At 40.8% G+C, this 23,806-nt stretch overlaps 1 protein-coding gene across 5 annotated transcripts in view; it reads right to left on the bottom strand.

Moving 5' to 3' along the window:
* ATE1 (arginyltransferase 1) overlaps positions 1–23,806 on the bottom strand; it is a 156,451-nt gene that overhangs the window by 90,722 nt on the left and 41,923 nt on the right. For all 5 annotated transcript variants that reach the window (XM_078434892.2, XM_078434893.2, XM_060641308.3 and 2 more), the window contains one exon: positions 19,566–19,598. In XM_078434892.2, coding sequence (XP_078291018.1) covers positions 19,566–19,598 — 33 coding nt within the window. The remainder of the gene's footprint in view (positions 1–19,565; positions 19,599–23,806) is intronic.

The following is a 23,806-nucleotide window of genomic DNA, read 5'->3' as shown; positions in this document are numbered from 1 at the left end:
ATGCCCGTGGAAGTTAACAGTCTTCTCCCTCTGTAAAACCCGCATCTATTTATACAGGTATGGGCTACCTTATAATTATTGAGGAAAAAAGAAGCCACAGGACTATCTACTCTGACCCCCTACTACATCCAGACAAAGAAACAAGAAACCCAGGAGTCAATTAAGTAATACAATCATCATGAAACTATGGAGTTATAAACTGATTCACAAACTATCTTCTTAGCCCCTAGGTCGATGCTATTTTTATGCTATGATAAGAGTATCAGCTAATCATCTAATTCATCGTTTAAATATCCTCACTTTCGAATATCTCTAGGATATACAAGTCACTAAACAAGGCAATATAAAAAACAAACTATTCAATGCATGGTTTTCAACAGCTTTTCTTAAAACCTATTTTGCTGCATTCTTTTTCTTTCCAACATGTTTTCTGACAATTAAAATATGAATGATTTCCTTTTCTCCCTTGTGGGAGCTTCAATGACCTAATTTTTTTTTAAAAAAAGCAGATTTGATAAATGGAAAACAATCTCAGTAAAGGCAGGTAAGAAGCTATTTTCCAAAAAGTACATCTGGTTGTTTCCGCAGTACTGATTAATAATGATTTACTATTCCCCAAATGGTAACTCAATCAATACTTCCAAGTTTTGCAACAGGTTAAATGGCAGCTGTGGAAATGGGCTGATGGTGAACCTGAACTATTGATTCCCTTGGCTCTCTGTGAAGATGGGACAGCCGGAACCCCTAGATCACTCACTTCTGGCTAGGAAATCTGGAAAAAATTCTGGGCCAGGCACCTGGGTGGCTCAGTCGGTTAAGATCTGACTTGGGCTCAGGAGTCCCCAGCTGGTGAGCTCGAGCCCCGCCTCAGGTGAGCCCTGCTTCTCTCTCTCTCTCTCTCTCTCTCTGCCCCTCGTGGGACTCTCTCTGTCTCTCGCTCCCTCTCTCTCCATCCTTGCTCACTTGCACCCTCTCTCACTCAAAACAAAACAAAACAAAACAAAAAGCAAATGAAAAAAAATTCTGGGGGCGCCTGGGTGGCTCTGTCGGTTAAGCGTCCGACTTCGGCTCAGGTCATGATCTCACGGTCCGTGATTTCGAGCCCCGCGTCGGGCTCTGTGCTGACAGCTCAGAGCCTGGGGCCTGTTTCAGATTCTGTGTCTCCCTCTCTCTCTGCCCCTCCCCTGTTCATGCTCTGTCTCAAAAATAAATAAACGTTAAAAAAAAAAAAATTCTGGGCCTACCATGTGTCCAATACCATAAACTGAACTGATTTAACTAAGATTCTTCATGCTTGTCTATGAACATACACACATTTGCTGAATCAGCTGACCTAAAAGCGCCATAATAGGCTTCCCTCAAATGCGATCCCTTAGCTCAAACTTTTTTTTTAACACTAAAACATGGAAAGAATACAGGAATTTGAGTGTTAGAGTAAGGCGATAAAAACAAAGAACAATGAGTAAATTTGTGAAATGAGAAATCAGCAGAACTCCTGGTTATGTCTCCCTGGGCATTCAGCAACATCCCTGAAACCCAGACTCATGGGCTTATGACGCCATATGTTTCAATATGCTATTACCTGGATACCTGTTGGTTTTTATAAGTAGCAGCCAGAAATTACCTTTATGGCAAACGTATATATTTTCAGCAAATACAGACTTGTCACCCTCACCCCCACTAGGTCAGAAAGATCCACATCTTACAACAGCCCCTTCGCTTAATTCTCCAAGGGGCTCAGTCCCCCAGCCTCAGAGAGGCCTCTCCAAGTCAGTGACCATTCTGTATTTTTATTTCCTTAAGAATCCTATTTCAATACTTGGGATTGTCGCATTTCTTCAACGTTTTACCTAAAGCCTATTAATTGTTAACACCCTTCAACCGCTACTTAAAAACACAGAAGGTGATACAATTACAGATTGTAATTACGCAGGAAAGTACACTTTATTTGAGAACCAACAGAGGCACAATGACACAGGTATCATGTAAACCAACAGCTCTCAAATTTCTTGGTCTCAAAATCCCTTTAACTTACAAATCTTATTGAAGACCGGGAGATTTTGCTTACTGGAGATATAAGGAGTTTAGGAGATATTTATTGCACTAGATGTTAAAACTAGTATTTTTAAAAAGATGTATTTGTTATTCGCTTAAAAATACCAATGAATCCAGTACATGTTAACATTGTTAAAAAAACAACTACTATATTTTCCAAAAAAATTTAGTGAGAAAAACGGCACTGATTTACATTTCTGGAAATCTCTTTGAAGTCCAGCTTGGCAGAGGAGAGTGGAATCTTCTATCCGCTTCTGCATTTGCTGTCATCACGCAGCCTCTGGGAAACATCCCCACAAATTCATAAGAGGATGAGACAATACAGAAGAGAAAAACGCTAATAAAATATAATTTTGACCTCGAGGATCCCTTGCTAAGGCTTCAGGGACCACCAGGGATTGCAGGATGTTTCTGAGAAGCCCTCGCATAAATGAATTTTTAAAATCTACAGGCAGCGGGGAAAGATATAAGCAGAAAGCAGTAAGCTACCACAGAAAGGGAGGAGGGCTGAGGGACTCGAGTCCAGGATTCTGAATGAAAGGATCTGGATTTGAGCCCTAACTCCACAGTACACTTTCTGGCTATTTAACCTCAGCAAGGCAATAACTACTTTCAAAAGTACCCATTTCTGCCATTGTTTTGAAGTAGGCTCCATGCCCAACGTGTGGCTTGAACTCACAACCCTGAGATCAAGAGTCGTGTGCTCTAGGGCCTGAGCCAGCCAGGCGCTCCGGTGTTTCTGCATTTTAAAAACAGGAATCATACTACTGCTCACCCTCAAAGGGCACTGTGAAAAACAAATGATAACGTAAAAATAAAAGCAGACCGTGAGCAAACTTGGGTCGGTTTTGCTTTTGGTTTTAAGGGGTCTGAATGGCACATCCTCAAAGACTACGTCTATGAAATTACATCAGTAGCTCATTTAACAGAAGTTACTTAAAACTGATAGCAGTGATCTTTAATTTCCTCATAAATAAGTCAGTGATGTGATTAACAGTATTTCATCATTTATCTTTCTCACGCCTGCAGTTTGCACAGTTCCGCATATGTGAGAGGGTAAGCAGAGCTGTTTTTCAGAAGCTCCTCCATTTCCAGGATTTAGCTGATAACAGGAAAAAATATAATAAAGCCCGCCATTAGCTATAGAAAAGAAAAGAATGTCTTAAACATTGGGGAAGAATGGCAAGGTTTATGGATAAATGAGCTACGCGGTACGATACCGAAGGCTCTATGTAGAAATGACATCAATATTAATAGGCCAATCCAGTCTTCTAGTTAAACTGCTCCCCAAATGGGTATATTTACTCTGATGAAGTACACCTGTCTCCTGACCCACCTGCCTCCACATACTTCAGTTATGCTTAAAACAAACACTATTAAGACTCAAAGGAACAAAGAGGGAGTCATTCGTCAGGCACCAGAGGCAGCATCTGTTGGAGAGACTTAATCACAGGTTCAAAGACAGTAACAGGGAAAGTCTTCACAGGGTTTAGGAGAGCAGAACCTGAGTTGTCCTCGCAAGGCATCCCCGAGGACCTCTCCCAAATCACACCTGTTCACACAAAAATCTATAATTAGACAATATGTGCCCCGAATTTTTTTTAAAACAAGTTTACGGAGGCCCCCACAGGTAATTACCTTAAGCACCTGATTAAAAGTCTGCACTGTTTTAAAATAATTTATTCTTCCAATTGCTTCACCTTTGTGAAGTGTTTCATGAAACACTGCACTGAAGGTCAGATTCCTTTTAAAAATAAACACCCAAAAATGTGCTAAACCACTACGATATCGAAATCTACCTGATTTCTTAAAAAGAAAACCCAAAACTAAATTTGAAAATTTGAGATGATATGGTCTATAAGAAATAAAGAAAATAAACGAAGTTGGAAAATACAAACAGGAACACTCTTGGTTCCTACATATCACACAGCTGCACAAGCAAGTGATTTAAAAACCAAACATAGGGGCGCCTGGGTGGCTCGGTCGGTTAAGCGTCCGACTTCGGCTCAGGTCATGATCTCACGGTCCGTGGGTTCGAGCCCCGCATTGGGCTCTGTGCTGACCGCTCAGGGCCTGGAGCCTGTTTCAGATTCTGTGTCTCCCTCTCTCTGTGACCCTCCCCCGTTCATGCTCTGTCTCTGTCTCAAAAATAAATAAACGTTAAAAAAAAAAAAATTAAAAAAAAAAAAAAACAAACATAACCAGTTCCTAGTCTGTTGGCAATCAATCAGTACACTAAAGATGCCCAACCAATTAAACACTTATATTGATCACCATCTACATTCCAGTTCAAAGACAATTACAGTTAAATGATGCTAATAAAAAAGTGCATATAAAAGTAACTATTTTCTGTTATTCTATTCTTCTTGAGAGAGAGAAAGGGAATTCGAGAAGGGGAGAAGGACAGAGGCTTTCGAAAGGGGGTGGGGAAGGATGGGAGGGGGAGGGAAAGGGAGAGAGAGAGAATATCTCAAGCAGGCTCCACGTTCAGCACAGAGTCCAATGCGGTGTTGGACCCCACCATTATGAGATCATGACCTGAGCCAAAATCAAGAGTTGGACGCTTCACTGACTGAGCCACCCAAGGGCCCCGTTATTCTGTTTTAAGCAACACTTTCTCTGCTCATAAAGAAAGCCTATGAAAGCTAATTTTACTAAGTAACATAAATGACATAATTCCTACAGCCTTAAGCTGAGGAAGAATTCCTTTGATGTTCCTATTCACACAATTCTCTCGAGTTCTATACAGTACTTTATACTGGGTAATCCTCCAAATGCCTCAATTTCATCAGAATCCCTGAGTTAATAAAGATTATCTAGTCATTAGAAAGGAACAAACCATACCAACTGCTTCAATTTTTGTTGATAATCTCAATAAACAACTAAATAGAATCTAACTTAAAAATTTGAATCCGCTCAGACTGAATTAAGATCATGACGACCTCTGTTCACTTCCAAATTGGGAGAAGGAGCCAAATTAAACAAAACTGTAAAATAAAAGAAGGTAATTACAGTACATTCACATGAGGAACTATTATGTAGTAGTTAAAAACTATTCTTACCGAGAGTTTTTAATAACATTATAAACATTTCTCCAAGTAAAACTGTGACATAAGGTGGCATATATGATCCAAACCACATGAAAAATGTCTTTCTCCATGTATGTACCTACAACCCCCACACAAACTTAAAAAGATGGAAAAAAAACATCGAGGGCTGTCACCACAGGGTTCATGAATGATACTTTTCTTAGTCTTCTCCACTTTCCACATTTTTTAATGAAAATGCACGAATGTACAATCAAGAGCTTTAAAAACCAAGGTTGAAGAACTACTAGTAAGTGTTAAAAAGAAGTGTGGTGGGGGGCGCCTGGGTGGCTCAGTCGGTTGGGCGTCCGACTTCAGCTCAGGTCACGATCTCACGGTCCATGAGTTCGAGCCCCGCGTCGGGCTCTGGGCTGACGGCTCAGAGCCTGGAGCCTGCTTCCGATTCTGTGTCTCCCTCTCTCTCTGCCCCTCCCCCGTTCATGCTGTGTCTCTCTCTGTCTCAAAAATAAATAAACGTTTAAAAAAAAAAAATTAAAAAAAAAAAAGAAGTGTGGTGGCTGCAATCTGATAAAGGCCAAAGAAATTACCGGGCGTCCTTGAAGCGCAGTTCTGGGCTTGATTTTCTATTGATGGGAGTTATTTTACAATCTGTTTGGGGCAGAGGTTAACTTACAGATTTCTGTCCAGTGGAACAGATAACCCAAAAGGTTGCAGTTTAATGCCCTGTAAGCCAGTAATCAGTTGTTTTTATCCAGCCTAGCAATCTCATCTCAATCTCTTATTCAATTAAATTGTGTGTGTCTATATATGTGTATCAGCATATTTTCACAAACGCTCCCTGCATCAGTTTTAATATGCTACTGGTTCTTGTGCTAATTAATGAGTCAAGTAAAATATAACACGTGTTCGTGCTCTATCTGCATGAAGATCGTGATTGTACCTTTCTGAAGATTTAGTTTAGCAATTCTGGCAGTCGGCCACCAAGCAGCTCAAGTGAACTCGCTTGGTGGACACAGAAGGGCCCCCAGGGTCTGTGAAGCCTCATCTTTTCTGGGCTCTCAAAGACATTTCCCCGGAGCAACAGAGCTTCAGCTTGGCTGTGTTTCTCTTCTTCTCCCTCTCTACAAAGTCTGTGCTTTTGTTTTCGTTTCTGGTTCTTCTACTACCAGTGAGCACGTCCCCCTTAGTGGCAGTAATATCTGGATTCGGTTTACGGTCTGTTGGATGGATGACGTAGATCTATTCTCTGCTGGATGAGAGGAGACGGAGACTCTGGTTTGTTAGTCCGCGTCTGTGTATTTGTCGAGTTCAATCCTTTAAGGAGAACAACAGCTCCTTGAGATCTGAATCCATGACTTTGTGTCCACTTGTGACCTGTAGCTCAAGTTGCAGAGCTGAAGCTCAGAGATCTACATGTTTGTGAATTCGTGGTTCAAAAAAGTCTTTATTTCTCATTGTAGGTGAAATATTTTCCTCCCTTCAGAGGGTATTAACGAATCACACTACCAGGTCTCCTTATTAGAGGAGCTCTGTTAAATTGATTTACAGGCACGAGTACACACATTTACATAAATCAAATATTCTCCAAATTCACAGAAAATAAACTCCTTACAGAAACTGCTAGCTCAGAAACATTTTTAAGATAAATCAAACTGGCTTAATGATTTGGATTTAAGAAAGGAAAAAGGTAGGCCTTTTCTCAGATTAGTATTAAGTATAATATAGGAATAGATTTTTAAAATAATCCTCAGAGTTTGTTTCCTAATGAAGACGATGGTCTAAACTTCCCAAACTACTCTCTGGTTTGTTCATCAAAAAAGTTAACATCATTCCTACATAATGCTCGTGATTCGAAATTTTAAATTTGTGTTCAACTGAATTAAATTGCAATTCTGACATTTAAAAATATTTCATAATTGTGGTGAAATACACATAACATTTACCATCTTAACCATTTTTAATGTACAATTCGGGGACACCGAGTGTACATTCACGCTGTCGTGCAACCATCACCACCCACCCACAAAACTTTCTCATCATCCCAAACCGAAACCCCGTATCCACTAAACAGTAACACCGCCCCCTTCCCCCGCCCCCCCCAGACCTTGGTAACCTCTGTTCTACTCTCTGTCTCTATGAATTTGCCTACTCTAGGTACTTAAGGTAAGTGGAATCACACAGTATTTGCCTTTTTGTGACTGGCTTACTTCACTTCGCATAATATCCTTAAGGTCCATCCATGATGCAGCCTGTGTCAGAATCTCCTTTTTTAAGGCTGAATATGCCATGTTATGCACATACCACGTTTTGTTTATCTCTTCATCGGTCCAGAGCCACCTGGGTTGCTTCTACCTTCTGGCTATTATGAATAATGCCTCTGTAAACAGTGGTTTATAATACCCGAGTCCCTATTTTTAATTTTTTGTGTATATACCTAGAAAACTGCTGGGTCATGGGGTAAATCGATTTTCAATTTTGTAAGGAACTGCCTCTGGTTTCCCAGAGAGGCTGCACCGTTTTACAAGCCTACCAGCAGTGCACGGGTTTCAATTTCTCCACATCCATGCCAACCTTTGTTGTTTGCTGTATTTTTGATAAGAGCCATCCTAATGGGTGTGAAGGTGGTATCTTATCGTGGTTTTAATTTGTAGCTCCCTAATGATTAGTAATGTTGAGCAAATGACAAACATTTTTATGTGTTAGGTTTTGTGGCGGCTTAAATGGAACTTCTAAGATTCTTATAGAATTTTAAAACGTGGATTAATACGGGTGCCTGGGTGGCTCAGTCGGTTAAGTGTCTGACTTCAGCTCAGGTCATGGTCTCACAGTTCATGAGCTCAAGTGCCCTGCACTGGGCACTGTGCCGACAGCTCAGAGCCTGGAACCTGCTTCAGAATCTGTGTCTCCCTCTCTCTCTGCTCCTCCCCCACTCATATGCAGTCTCTCTCTCTCTCTCTCTCTCACACACACACACACACACACACACACACACACACACACACAGACAAATTAATAAAATAAAAAACATTAAAATTTTTTTAATGTGGATTAATATAAATCAACAAATCTGACAGACAACCTTTGGATAACTAAGTAGTTTCTAAGCAAGAATGAATACTACAACACTGAGTATAATATTTATAAACGTGTCCTGCTTGATTTACACATGCTATAGAATGACTGTATCTTCGGATCATGTCATTAAACATGCTCATCTTTGCTACTGTGAGAAGATGTAAGAGGGATGCATAAGAAATTTGTGGTGTTTGTTTTTAGGTACTTTCCCAGTCTGCTCAGATGCTTCTAGATGACAGAGTTCTCAATGACCCACCTCTGAGTTTTGAGAACCCAAAGCTATTACTTTATTAAAAGATATAATTCATATGTACAGTTGAGACCATATTGAAGGCAAAAATAAGAAACACATTTGGGTAAGCAAGATAACAGGAAAACACTTGTTTTTATAGAAGAAAGTGAACACAATTGTTCTAAGTGTCAGCTTGCTTCAGAACATAAAGCACAATGAAAGACAAAGCTGGAGGGACTACAAGTTTTAAGTTGAGTAAAATGTGTATTATTTGCCTAATTTCTTTTTTTTTTTTTTTAACGTTTATTTATTTTTGGGACAGAGAGAGACAGAGCATGAATGGGGGAGGGGCAGAGAGAGAGGGAGACACAGAATCGGGAGCAGGCTCCAGGCTCTGAGCCATCAGCCCAGAGCCCGACACGGGGCTCGAACCCATGAACCGCGAGATCGTGACCTGAGCCAAAGTCGGACGCTCAACCGACTGAGCCACCCAGGCGCCCCTATTTGCCTAATTTCTAATATTTGAGTCTGAAAAGCAGCTACAGTTGACCCTCGAACAACATGGGAGTTGGGACACCAACACACCCCCAGCACAGTTGGAAATTCACAAGTAACCTTTGACTCCCCCAAACAACTACTAGGAGCCTACTATTGACAGGAAGTCTGATAATAGAAACAGTCAATTATTTTATGTTATAGGTATTATACTGTATAAGAATACAGTAATAAAGTAATATAATAAAGTAAGCTGGGGAAAATAAGATGTTATTAATAAAACCATAAGAAAAAGAAATACATTTACAGTACTGTAAAAAAAAAAAAGTCTGTGTATTAATGGATCCACACAGTTCAAACCTGTGTTGCTCAAGAGTTAACTGTATAAAATGTGTTAAAATGTTGGCTAAGTTCACTCAGTTTTGAAGGAGCTCTTTATTTGAGATACCCCTACTCTATAAGTGAGAAAGTGAGGCTCAGGGTAATGAAGGGGCTTGTCCAAGGTCACAAGACCCATTTACAGGAATGAGAAGGGCAGAAACCTGGAATTCTCAACCTCAGTTCGGTGTTTTTCTCACTGGCCACTGCTTCTGTGGTGTCCCATGTCAAAGCAATCATAATATTTAACATGTTCTAGTCAATGCAATGAATTTAGGTATTTTCAGCAACTTACTAAGCCAAGGATGAATCAAGAAATGTATTTCTCAGTGACATAAATCATAGGAAATGAAATGCTTCAAAGCAAGCACAAAAGTTTACCCTAACATTTATAACTGAAAACTAGAAGTACTGTAAAGACGAAAATTTGAACTTTACAAAGAGCTTAAATCACGGAGGAATGGTTTATAGCAAATGTGTTTTAGTAAGTGTGACAGGAATAAGAAAGGAATTTATTTTTGCATTTTCATCACAGCATACATAAAAATGAAGATGTTAATCTGTTAATGGTTTTCTTTACTTTGACATTTCCTTATATTTTTAAATCCTAGCTATCCAACAAAAAGACTTCTGGTGAGACACCACAAAAACACTTACAAGGAAAAATAACAGAACTCCAAACTTCACAATTCTACAAATGAGTCCATATTTATTAAACTCTACAACAAACACCTTAGACTCGAGAGTCACGATCTTAACGAAGGGCCCCCCTCCTTCACACCAGTTAAGAATCTTGCTTCTCCGGTCTTTCTTACAGAGGGGGAAAGCAGCCCCCAGTGACAACCCAAACCGATATTTTTACTTAGAAGTGAATGACTGCAAACATCAAACAAGACTGACATCCCCGTGGAAACTAATCCACCCCAGGATTTTCCATTCAAACATCTTCTGAAGCATTCACGCACACTTAATGGGTAATGAAAATTGTCCAGGCAGATGACCCTAATTTTGAACACAGTTGGAAGATCCTCGGACCAATGATGAAAACCACTACCTGCTAAAGAAGACTGATCTGCCAAAACGGTATCTTGAATGGACTTCGGTTTTAAGATGCCTAAACGGATCTAAGTCCCATGCCAGAAAAATCTTCAACAAGGAAATTTATGGCATCTTTCTACTTAATGTCTGGTTTTCTATTCTGGTATGCTTTCTTTTATTCTCAGAATAAATTTTGATATATATATATATATATATATATATATTTTTTTTTTTTTTTTTTTTTTTTACTTACAGGAGGTTGGTTTCCCTAAAAAGACTTCCAGATAATATAACTTCAGTATAAAAAAAAGGTTTCAAATAACACTGGCTCAACTATCATGTGATGTCCAGAAACAAGTTGGAAGCAAGTTTGTCTACTCAACAACAGTTACTGAGTGCCCGAGTGAGCCCAGAACACTATTCTGACTGCCACATGAAAGACTTGGTTCAAGTACAATCTACTGAGGCGAATAGAGTGCAAAAAGGAAGGTCTTCAGTTCAACAGATTCTCTGTCAGTGGCCTCACTAGCAGTCCCGCCCCAGCCACAACTGCCCAATAACCTCCAGACCTGACCAGATGGGAGAGTAATCACATGATCATCCCAGTGCACTCGGGGATCTGGCTCCAGAATTCTCACTGGTGCTTCTGCCCGACACCACTCAACCTGATTCCACAGTATGTGGGACTCAGCCTGAAAATGACAGGACTCTTTCCCAAGCCACGGAACTAGGAAAAAAACAGCATTTATATCTCACTTTTGCCCAGTGGATCAAGCCACGGCCTAGCTTTTGTTTTCTGATTGTTCAGTACCAAGAGCAGCCTGATGACCGTTCTCCAAGATCTAGCCCCCGTTCAGACACCTCTGTCTGCCCTGGTCCCGGCCCTTGAAACACAACTGGTGCTCCCAGACACCCTACCAGACAGCAGGTGAAAGCTTCCCCCAGGTCACCAGCTCAACCCTCTCCCTAGCCCTCTCTCCACAGATCTCCAGGTCAAGCCAGCTCTCTGGCTATCTCAGCATCCCCCTTATTCGGTAAAATTGTTTGCACTCCCTCCCTCCCCAAGTTTAGGGGCTCAATGTTCTCCACCTCACCCTCCACGACCACCTCTATGAGGTCCCTCCAATGCCAGAGGACCCAGTTTGGGGAAGAGCCATCCCCTCTTCCGAGCTCTGGCCGCTGGAGAGATCCTGCCATCTACCAGAGCCACCCCAGCAGTGATACTTGATCTGCTGACAGACTGCAGAGATGGTTACGTTCTCTTGGTCCTTTTTTTTCTCGACGGCAAAACGAATGCTCCCAGCCAGTGACTCAGGGGGCAGATCCCCACCCCTGCTACGTGCAGCTTGCAATCGGTGCATATCCACACACCCAACTGAACACACTGCCCCAGTTTACCACAGAGCTCCAAGTGAGAAGGAAAAGAGCTCTCAACTTCAAAAAAAAAGCTTGGAGAAAGGGGGCCGGGGGGGTGTCTGGGTGGCCAAGTTGGTTAAGGGTCTGACTTCGGCTCAGGTCACACTCTCACGGTTAGTGAGTTCAAGCCCCCTGCTGGGCTCTGTGCTGACAGTTCAGAGCATGGAGTCTGCTTCGGATTCTCTCTCTCTCTCTCTCTCTCTCTCTCTCTCTCTCTGACCCTCCCCCACTCATACTCTGTATAAGACGGTCTTCTAAGCTATCAAAAAATACTAATGGCTAACATTTAAATTGAGACTATTAACTACATAGTTAATATTTAAATATTAATTAAAACATATCTATTTCAATACAGAATACCAGCTTGCTGAATACTGCAAGTGTGCACCCGTCTACACCACAACTAGGGACACGGCAAAGATGCAAGATGTCAAGCTGAATCAGATCTTTTCTACACATGTTAGAAAACTAAAGGATGAAGAAATGATATACGCCTTTTCTCCCCAGCTTTATTTACACACGACAAAATTCACCCATTTTAAGTGTAGAATTCGGTGATTTTTTTTTAATTTTGTGAATTTTAATATTCATTTATTTTTGGGAGACAGAGAGACAGAGTGCAAGCAGGGGAGGGGCAGAGACAGAGGGAGGCACAGAATCTGAAGCAGGCTCCGAGCTGTCAGCACAGAGCTCAACACAGGGCTCAAACCCATGAAGCATGGGATCGTGACCTGGGCCTCTGACTGAGCCACCCAGGTGCACCTGCATTCTGTGATTTTTAGCAAATTTATAGAATTGTGGAACCATCACCACAGTGAAATTTGGGACCATCTCTATCACCCCCCCCCCAAAATTCCTGTGAGACCCATTTGCAGCCAGTCCTCCAGTCCTACCTCTAATCCCATTGATCTGCTTTCTGATTCTCTGAATTTCCCTTTTGTGGGTGATTCATTTAAACGAAAACACACAATATGCAGCCTCCTGTGTCTGGCTTCTTTCACCGAGCATAATGTTTTTAAGGTTCAACCATGTCGCAGCCTGGATCAGAATTTGTGCCTGTTTATTGCTGAACAGTATTCCACTGGACGCATGGACATTTAGCCATTCGCCATTTGATGGACATTGGGAATTATTTCCAGGTTTGGCCATTATGAATAATGCTACTGTGAACTTTCACATCCAAGTCTTTGTTTGGATGTATACTTTCCTTCTGCTTGGGTATATTCCTGTATTTTGGGGTCATATAGTATCCCTATCTTTAATATTTTGAGGAAATGTGAAACCACAGCTATAGCATTTTAACAATCACGCCACAATGTATACAGTTGCCAATTTCTCCACATCTTGCTGACACCTGTTACTGTCTTCTGATTATCGCCATTCTAGTGGGTTTGTGGTGGTATCTCTTTGTGGTTTTAATCTGCCTTTCCCTAATGGATGGTGAGCATCTTTTCATATGCTTATTAACTATTTGTATGTTTTCTCTGGTGAAATATATAATCAAGTTTTTGCCTATTTTTTCAAATGTTTATTTATTTTGAGAGAGAGTAAGAGTGAGTGGGGTAGGGGGAGAGAATCCCAAGCAGGCTCCACACTGTCAGCACAGACCTGATGTGGTGCTCAATCCCACAAACAGTGAGATCATGACCTAAGCCAAAAATAAGAGTCGGATGCTTAACCAACTGAGCCATCCACGTGCCCCTATTTTTTTTTTAACTACACTGTTTACCTTATTATGAGTTCTTTCTGTTACTGAATCTAAATTAATTCCATTTAATTTTTTTTTAATCTTTTTTTTTAAATGTTTATTTTTGAGAGTGAGAGACAGCACGAGTGGGGGAGTGGCAGAGGGAATGGGAGTCACTGAATCGGAAGCAGGCTCCAGGCTCTGAGTGCTCAGCATAGAGCCCGAGGCAGGGCTCAAACTCACAAACTGTGAGATCATGACCTGAGCTGAAGTCTGACACTAAACCGACTGAGCCACCCAGCGCCCCTAATGTTTATTTATTTTTGAGAAGTGTGGGGGGGGAGGGGAGAACGAGAGAGAGAGAACGAGCACGAGTGCAGGAAGCAGCAGAGTGAGGATAACACAGATTCCGAAGCAGGCTCCAGGCTCTGAGCTGTCAGCACTGAGCCCGATGCAGGGCCTGAACCCACGAACCATGAGATCATGACCTGAGCCAAAGTCAGACGCTTCATCAACTGAGCCACCTAGGTGCCCCAATTCCATTTTGACCAGAGATTATTTCAATCCTTTTCAATTACTAAAATTTGTATAATGGCACAAATCTGTATAATGGTATGGATTATAATCCATAATATATAATGGTCTCATCTTAGTGAATGTTCCCTGTGTATCTGAAAAAAATATGTAGTTTGTAATTCCTGGGTATAGTGTTCAATAGAACTTAATACCTACATATGACCCCTAGCTACATACACGCTCGGACAGTGCAGATACAGAACATGTCCATATAGCAGAGTTACGGTTCAGATCGTTTCTATTTAGTGTCATCAACAGGGCTGGATTTAAGTGGACAACTTGCTATTCGTTTTCTGTTCATCTCACTTATTCTTTGTTCACCTTTCCTTCTTTTTCTGCCTTTCATGAGACTGAAAACATGTTCTCATGGCAATGATCTCCACTATCGGCTTATCAACTGTATCTCCTTGTTTTTAAGGCTGCTCTAAGGCAGCAGTCTTCGACAAGGAGCCAATTTACCCCTCTGGGACATGTGGCAAAGTCTGGAGACATTCTGTTTCAACTCAGGGGGAGGGTGCTAATGGCACCTACCAGGTAGAAGCCAGAGATGTTGGTAAGAAAGACCCGATGCCCAAGACAGCGCCCACAAAAAAGATTTAACCGATCCCAAGTGCCAAGAGTGCCAAGCTTGAGAAACTTGCTCTTGGGTTTACAAAATACATCTCGAACTTATCACTGTCTTCCTTCAAATGTTGTATCACTTCGGGTAGTGTAAGAATCTTACAGCATTACCACAGGAGGGGGGATGGGTGAAACAGGTGATGGGGATTAAGGAGCGCACTTGTCATGATGAGCACCGAGTGATGTCTGGAAGTGTCGAATCGCTATATTGCACACCTGAAACTAATACAACACTGTACGTTAACTAATTGGGATTAAAAACTTTTTTAAAAAGGATATTATGGCAGTATTCCATTTTCTCCTTTCTACCTTGTTACTGTTGCCACAAACCAACAGCTGTGACGTTGAGCTCAGCCAATCTACCTCTCTGGGCCCAATTTTTCTTAGAACGAAATTGGGAACATCTATGCCACAGACACCCTGTGAGAATTAAAACAACAGAAGCCAAGAGCTTAGCTTGGTACCCATCCGCTACAGGTGCCAACATTTCGCTAAGCTATTACGATACCTGTTGAATGAAGACTTGAACTGATTCGAAATCAAGGAACAGAAGGACACACCTGAACAGAAACCTAAGCGACCTACATGCACACAGGGTGAAGCGTCGGACAAACACCTCTCCTACAGCTCTCCGCCTCCAAAGGGCCAACGAGACTGCACCCTACCGGACTGGCTGGCCAACTCCGATTCGGAAGAGAATTTCAAGAATCTTTTAGCCTCTGATATATAATCCCTTTTATTTACCTACATTTAATTGAAGACATCTGTAGGTGGTGCCACACAAAACGTAATTCAGACTCAGAAATGTCAATAAAAATGTCTGTGAGGGAGAGGTCCGATGTAAACCTAGCAGGGGAGCGCACATCAGCAGCCACAGAGCCACATGAAATTAGAAATATAATGGAAATATGTTGCCTGACTTGACGAGGTGATAAAAGCTCTTTTCCCATAAAGCTTAATGAGCTCTATTAGTTTTCAGCTTACAGGAATGTAAAAGGGTCAGCCCCACAGAGGGAAGTAACTGACTCCCCACACATGGCTCCATTCAAATGACAGCAGATCAAATTACTGATGTAATTACTATAACCTGACAATTTCGTTAGATTCATGTGGCAGTTAACTGTTTAGGACTTACAACAAAGGGACATGGTTCATTCACAGTTCTGTGGACAGAGTGAAGTTTAAAGTCTCCTTCGTTTTCAACTGCAAGTCTCATGTATTTTACAATCTCCACCAGAATTATTTTTCTTTTGATCAAATTTACGGAAGGTGTTTGGGTATTTACCACATGTGTAATTTTCCTTCTTCAGCTAAAACATAAGCCCAATGGCAAAATTAAACATTTAGGACTCCTAACACTCTCCAACTTTGGCTTGCTTTGGCTCTCAGGCTCTGCGTAGTGGCAAAGGGAACAGAATCCTGAGCTCAGTGCTGTTGGAAATCTGGGGGTAAGCAGCCACTAACTCTGCCCACAGGCAGCTGCCCCGTGAAACTCCAGGCTAGCAAAATTTCAACAGAAAGCTCTCCAAGTATTTCCCAAATACTTCAAGAAAAGTAAAGCACATTGGTCATCTCTAATTTTGATTTTTTTTCCCCTTTCCCATGTCCATAAGCTCAGTACAAAAACAGATATTTAACCAAGTAAAACACAACTCTAGATTATTAAGCGGAAAAAGCAGATCAGTCAGAAGATGACAAAAACTATCACTAAAATTTCATCGTATCTTCCCTTGTTTTTCACCAAAAATTAAAGTTTCCGTACATAGGGATTCCCAATATTTAGCCAGATGTGATTTTAAAAAATATTTGTTCGGTGCAACTCTAGGTGTATGGTTGGAAAACTCTAAGCCCTATCCCTGAGAGCATCCAAAGATGGAAAAGACAAAGATCCTGATCTTCAACGGCTACAATCTTGCCAGGAAGACCGTTTACCATACTGAAACACGAATATTAGGCCTCGTGTGTGTTTAGCTGACTCCTGCCAAGTTATGGATAAAAAGCCTGCTGCTTGCGGCCTCAGCCCCGCCTGGCTTATTCATTCATTCGTTCATCCATCCACTCAACAAATATTTATCCACTGCCTCCGATGTACTACTTACTATACTTAGAAACACAAGGCAGCAAGAAAAACAGGGTCCTCTTTCATCGGGCTTGCATTTGAGAGAAGTCTGTAAGTGAAATCTAGTCAGAAGTCTCTTTGCCACTGTTTAGTGATATTGCCCCAACGCAGTGGACATCAAGCCCCAGCCTCCTTATTCACTCCGTGTCCGAATCAGTCAGACCATTCTTCCTGGTTACTCCTCAGAAGCTCTTGCTGAAATCAAGAGTCCAGCCTTAAACCTCATCGGCATTCTCCTCACCTGAGCTCCTGCAATTTCCTCACCTGCCTTTTTCCCCCCCAAGACTAGACCCTGTTTGCACATCAATCAGAGACTTCCCTGATGTACTTCCCAAACGCTGACTATAAGAGCCACCGCTAAAAACCTACCAAGGTATCTCTTCTCCCCACTGTGGCTCCCTCACGGAAAAGAAAAGGGTAAAACAATGTAACATGTTGTGTATCTCCTTCCTAACTAATTTCTGTATGCTTAAATTATTTTTCAATTGAGATCTGCATTATAATTTTGCACCCTACCTCTATCTCAACATAGCAAAAGTATCTTACGTTGTTTTGTTCATCAATATGTACTCACCAACACGTATATGCAGGATGCCCATCTTAATGGCTGTAGAATGTTCTATCAATAATATGGCTGGCTGGGGCGCCTGGGTGGCGCAGTCGGTTAAGCGTCCGACTTCAGCCAGGTCATGATCTCGCGGTCCGTGAGTTCGAGCCCCGCGTCAGGCTCTGGGCTGATGGCTCGGAGCCTGGAGCCTGTTTCCGATTCTGTGTTTCCCTCTCTCTCTGCCCCTCCCCCGTTCATGCTCTGTCTCTCTCTGTCCCAAAAATAAAATAAAAAACGTTGAAAAAAAAATTTAAAAAAAAAAAAAAAAAAAAAATAATATGGCTGGCTGTACCATTATTTACTTGACCTTCTCCTAATGCTCCTCATTTACACTGTTTATAAATTTTTCACCATAATGCTATAATAAACATTCATGCCAGTTTTGTCCCCAACTTTATTTCTCTGGCAGTGATTCTTAGACAAGAATTATTCAAGCACACAACTGCAAGGTATGAATTTATAGGTCTTAACATAGATGCCTAAACCCATTTCTGTAAATGGTAAAGTTTAAAAACATCCCATCTCCCCAGGCATTCATTTAAAAAAAAAAAAAAAAAAAGATATCTTGATAGGTAAAAAACCATGTATCACTATTGTTTTAAACTACATTTGTTTGATTACTTACAAGGTTAAACTTTTAAAACATTTATTACCATTTGTATTTCACATAAACTATCTCATAAAATCCAACCAAAAATCATGCAAAAAAATAGTACATTTATATTAAGTATAATAACCTTTTTATCACACTTTCCCCAAACTGCCTTTTAACTATACCTGTTTTCATGAAGAAAATTAAGGATTTTTAACAGAAGCAAATCTTATTTTTCTATCCTTTCCTTTGTGATACTTCTCATTCTGCTATGCTTTAAAAATGCTTCATCAACTAAAGAGGAGATTATATAATTTATACTGTCGTCAAGTTTCTTATGGTTTGGATTTTAATTTTTGCACTAAATTTTACTTAAAATTCTATGTGACAGGCATTGTGCTCAGTGTTTCCCATACACTATTTCATTTCATTTTAATAACCATGAAGTCTTACCATTTCCACTTTTAGATTAACCAAAAAATGCAATGACTTACTCATGGGCCAACCAAGCCTCCATTACTCCCAAGTAAGAGAAGGGAAAGGCAGAAACAGAGTCTTACTGTGTGGGCTGCAGTACAGCCCAAGAGGAAAATACAAAATATTACTAAGGTTTGAGTAGCACTTTCAAAACCGCTGCCATGTCCACTGCTTCACTGGTGAAGGAGGAATTATCATTTGTATTCAAAGATAAGGAAAGCCAGGTTCAGGGAAGTTGCGATTTGCCCAGTGTGGCTAGTGAGGGAAGGCAGGCTCTGAAATCAAGCTTTGGTTCTGAGTGCAAGCATCTCTCCACACTCTCCTCTGCCTTCTCTTTCCTCCTCCTTCCTCAAAGCCTCACCCAACTTCTACAAGTTATCCTACAAGTTATCCGGATAACTCACAGGACAGCTGCTGCCCTGAATACCTTTATCTCACAATGTTACCACTGCAGTCTCCTCTCTACACTGCAGAACCTTGATGATGGCTGAATGTGAAAGTGGATGAAGCAATGAGAGAGGGAGGGGAGGGGCACGAAGGGGAGGGAGGGGAGGGAGAGGGGAGAGAGGGAGGGAGGAGGGAAAGGGAGAAGGAGGGAGAGGGGAGAGGGGAGAGGAGGGAGGAGGGAGGAGGGAGGAGGGAAAGGGAGTCAGAGGGGGAGGGGAGGGAGGAGGGAAAGGGAGACAGAGGGAGAGAACATGCCTGTGTTTAAGAGAAGCTCAGTAAGTCCTTTGCTCTTCCCTTATCAATTTGGGGGTTTGAAATAGCGCTCTTAAACCAACAGAAACTTCCCTGACAACGCCCCCTCCACCCATGACCCCTCTAGCTCTCTTTTAACGCCAGCACAGTTAAGACAGCATAAGGCTAGTGTCACTTACTAATAAGGAAGCAGATACAATAAGGCTTTTTACAATGAAAGACTGATTTCAGTTTGCTTAAAGAAAGAAAATGTACTTAAAAAGAAGCAACGACCTGTTATAAAGGTGAATAGTTCTGTAACTTACTGGAATTCATCTCATTCATCAACATTCATATGTGTGAAAACAAAATGATCACCTCTAAACTATCAAATAAATGCCTAACAAAACATGCCAATAGTGACGTGTCCAATTAGCGATTCTAGTATGAAGGTCAGTGAATAAACACTTACCTCCAAAGGTGAGCTGCAAAGGAATCTTGTGAACTGCAGAGCCACATTTGAACCGAATCCGTTTCATCCAATAAATGGGCAGCAAAAGACAACAAAAAAGGAAAAATTATTATTACATGTTTTTTCAGTAACAGCATCTAAAGTAAACCTTAAAGTCTCTAAAATTAATGGTTTTAATACATTGTGTAACTCATCCACAGGTAGAAAAAAGTTCAATCTACCCATAGCTGGTACTGAGCTACCTGAATTAAAGTAAACATTTCTAAAAACCTGTACAGAAACCAAATTAAAGCACAACAAATTAGTCCTAAAAGCTTTCATTTTTTAAAGTTTCATCTTACAACCCTTCCAAGGGAGGGATGAGCAACCTTCCTGATGATGAATGCCACTGGCAAAATTAAGTCAAGGCTGAGAGAAGGAAAAGACAGACACTAAAGGGGAACCAAGAAAAAAACTAACAAGTCAAGACCAGGAGAGGAGGCTGGGTGAGCAAGAGGGAAAGAAGGGGAGTCACCCACAGCCGGGGGCCTGGCTGCCGTGATACCCCCTCCTGTCTTCCCTTCTCTTGTGCAGCCCACATGCATCGTTGGTCTCTCTGCTGTCGCTTTCTTTGACACAGGGAGGCTTACGGAATTTCAGCTCAAATGTGAAACATGCTAAGCGTCATACACTTGCTGGTTCTCAGCATTTAAAGAAAAAAACAAAAATCTTGGAGGGGCAGCGGGGAGCCACGGACAGACCACAAAGCAAGCTGCTGGTCAGCTCAGAAATGAGGACTGTCACACAACTTCATACATATTCATGATGGTAATTCATAATGTTTTTTAGATATTATTTATAAAATCAACATTTCAAATCCTCTGAGAGTTACTTGAGAGTTACTGTAATAATAAAATGCCCAAGTAGTATAAACTCTTGATCTTTCTAAATGCAAAATAACCACAATAAAATGCAATAGCAGGCCCGTTTCCAAGCACTCTTGAACTTCCTCTCCACAACAAAGCTAGCTAGTACTCATAGGGAATACAGATAATTTGATTCTCCTTTAGAGATACACACTGAAATATTTCTCAATGAAATTACATGATGTCTGGGATTTCCTTCAAAATCACTGGGGGTCGGAGGAAACTATTGTAGGGAAGTGTACAGATAAAACAAGACCGGCCGTTCTATTAAACCGGCAAGGACCGGAAATGAATATATGCAGATTCCTTATACGACTCCTACTTTGTGAATATTTCCATTTTTCTATAATAAAGTTTAAAAAAGTACAATCAGACACTTCCTCCCCGCAAAACTAGAGCAACTACATTTGTAAAATGCTAGCAACGCACACCAAAGCCATGTAATTAACTAGTATCATCCAGGCCCTAGGTGACAGGGTGTACTTAAGTATTTTCTTAATTTAAATATCAATATGCAATTAGATATTAACTGTTAAGAGAACTTTCTACTGAGGGTTGATGGGTGGGAGGGAGGGGAGGGTGGGTGATGGGTATTGAGGAGGGCACCTTTTGGGATGAGCACTGGGTGTTGTATGCAAACCAATTTGACCATAAACTTCATATATTGAAAAAAAAATAAAAAAATAAAAAAATTAAAATTAAAATTAAAAAAAAGAGAACTTTCTGAAAGTGCAAGATATACCACAACTTTCTTTTTTCTGAGTAAGCTCTATGCCCAATGTGGGGTCTGAACTCATGACCCCGAGATCAAAGTCACAAACTCTACCACTGAGCCACCCAGGTGCCCCTAAGATATACCAAAATTCTAAGTTTTCATAATGCTGGTAGGAAACAAATTAATTCTTTTGAAATTTGAAGTGCAACCTTGTGGTCTCAGACTCTTTTCACAGTCGCCCAACAAGAGACAAGCCCTCCTACCCTTCCTCCTAGGAGTAAAAAGTGGTAACTGAAAGGCCAGCTAGTCGCAACAGTGGAGAAAAATGAGGTTCGGCGAATGTGTATTTCAGAATGAGAAATGTGCTATCTCACAGTGTCTGTGCTTTTTCTCCACCATGTGCGTGCTAACTACAGTTACACATTAAACTTGAGAATTTAGGAGTAGTTCTGTTTCAGAAGCAAGTGATGTATCAGTTGGGATGGAGGTTACTTTAAATAACAATAAACAGAAGCACATAAATTACTCTCCAAGAAAACTAAGGTCTCCTTGCCGTTCCAATAACTTACATACATCTTTGTCACAGGTGTATATAATACTCCTGTCACAGCTTTTTCAAAACAGACCTAAAATTTCTCACCCTGTTGGGAGCTGCCAAAACATGAAGTACTAATAAGTAAAAGTTCTGAATTCCCAAAGGAGTAAAAACAGAGTAAGAAATCACAAGGCGCACACTCTCCTATTCAAAGGACATGAGAAAGGTCCAAAAATGCTGCTTCTTGATTAGTGCACCAGAAAACCCGCTGCCAGAGCCCTTCATTTAATTAGTAAATTCTTTCATTGTGAAATTACACATGACATTCAAGACAAATGGTAATACTCTGAAAAAGAACTATAAAAAGAGCAAACATAATTGCAAAATGTTTCGTACATACACTGTACCTGACAACAGAAACAGACACATGTTATCTAGAAACAGAGGCCTTCTAACAAATCCCATCACAGCGTCTGATCAGTATGAAAATGGCTCAGTGCTACTCTCACAACAACAACAAAGATTATGGCCACCGTCAACAATCCACATTAATACCACTTTTCTAACACGGTTATACTAATGTAGCTATTTTAAAAATATTATGTTATGGGCACAGTTAGCTAGTAAGTTTAAGGAAAGATCCTATTTTAGATATTTAGGCAAAATGTTGAGAAAATAAAGAATTTACTATGTCTATACAATATCTGACTTTACAGACAGGAACGTACTTCATCATTCTAGAAACAACTGGAGGTAAATACAGCCATAGTCTTTGTCTTTCTATGTGTCTATTTTAAAGACCACTTCTAAGAAATGTTGATTTAATATAGCTGGAAACAGAACAATCAGCCTGATATTTGGCTTTTCAAACGCAGACAGGTAAGATTTCCCATAACAACATTAATAACATTATTACTTGGGACTCACTTGCTAAAATTCACAAAAATTTTAATTGTCAGTGATTCTGTCTACTCTCGCATTTTTTTTTAAAATACGGATTATGTTCTGTATTTAGCATCCATGCATAAAGAGCCTCGGTACTATTTCAAAAATCTCTCAGGCCTCTAAAAAAGGGAAAAGGATAGACCCAGAACAGTCTCATGTTCCACAGCTACTTACTGACCTTGCTTCTCTTCCAAGCGTCCTCACCACTTCCAGCCACATCGGTAGCCGTGCGGTAACACATCATTCCTTCCAGAGAAGCACTTAATGCTTACCAAAATTTTCTCAACAGTTTTCCAAGCACACAAAATTGTAGTTTAACTTCCTGTCAGTTATGATTAGCAAGTTCTTTCTTTTCCCAAGCCTTGCTGTTAACCCTGCCAGTTATGCTGGTGGAAAGGGTGGGGGCAGCAGGGTAGGAAACAAAGGGAGCAAAGAACGTCCACTACCGGTTTTGTCAAAATATTCCTGTACAACGATAATCATCTATTGATCTTCGTAACATAAGACATTCAACACATAAGAATTTAAGCTACTATATTCCTCAAATGCCTTTCCTGTTTCATCAGGAACCATGTTAAATTCCTATATTTTAACAAAAAAGGAACACTAGACAGCAATTTTTACAAGATAAGCCAGTTTTTTTCTAAACTGAAGAGCATCAGTGAGTTATACCTATTTGTCAAAGTAGAATTGCTTTGCTTAGAACTACTTGCTTATAACTACTCATGTAGAGTACTCATACAAAGTACTACTCTGTCTGTCTCTCTCTCTCTCTCTCTCCTTCAAAAATAAATAAACATTAAAACAAACAAACAAACAAACAAAAAAAAAGGTCCAACTCTTGATTTGGGTTCAGGCCCTGATCTCAAGGTCACAGGGTCGAGTCCCAGGTCGGGTCTCCTTGCTGACAGCTTGCAGCCTGCTTGGGATTCTCTCTCTCCTGCTCCCTGCCCCTCCCCGACTTGTGCTCACTTTCTCTCTCTCAAAATAAACTTAAAAAAAAAAAAAAAAAAAGAAAAAAAGAAAAAAATACATTCACAAGTAACATAAATGAGGAGGACATCCCATGCTCTGTTCCCCAGCCTCACCAGCGTCCCTGCCCCCGTGTGAGCATGTCCCGCCTCTCCTGTGAACTGAAACA

The sequence above is a fragment of the Panthera onca genome, chromosome D2 (assembly GCF_046562875.1).
Source record: "Panthera onca isolate mPanOnc1 chromosome D2, mPanOnc1 haplotype 2, whole genome shotgun sequence".
In the NCBI taxonomy this organism is placed as follows: Eukaryota; Metazoa; Chordata; class Mammalia; order Carnivora; family Felidae; genus Panthera; species Panthera onca.
This window is presented reverse-complemented; position numbering and strand designations above follow the sequence as displayed.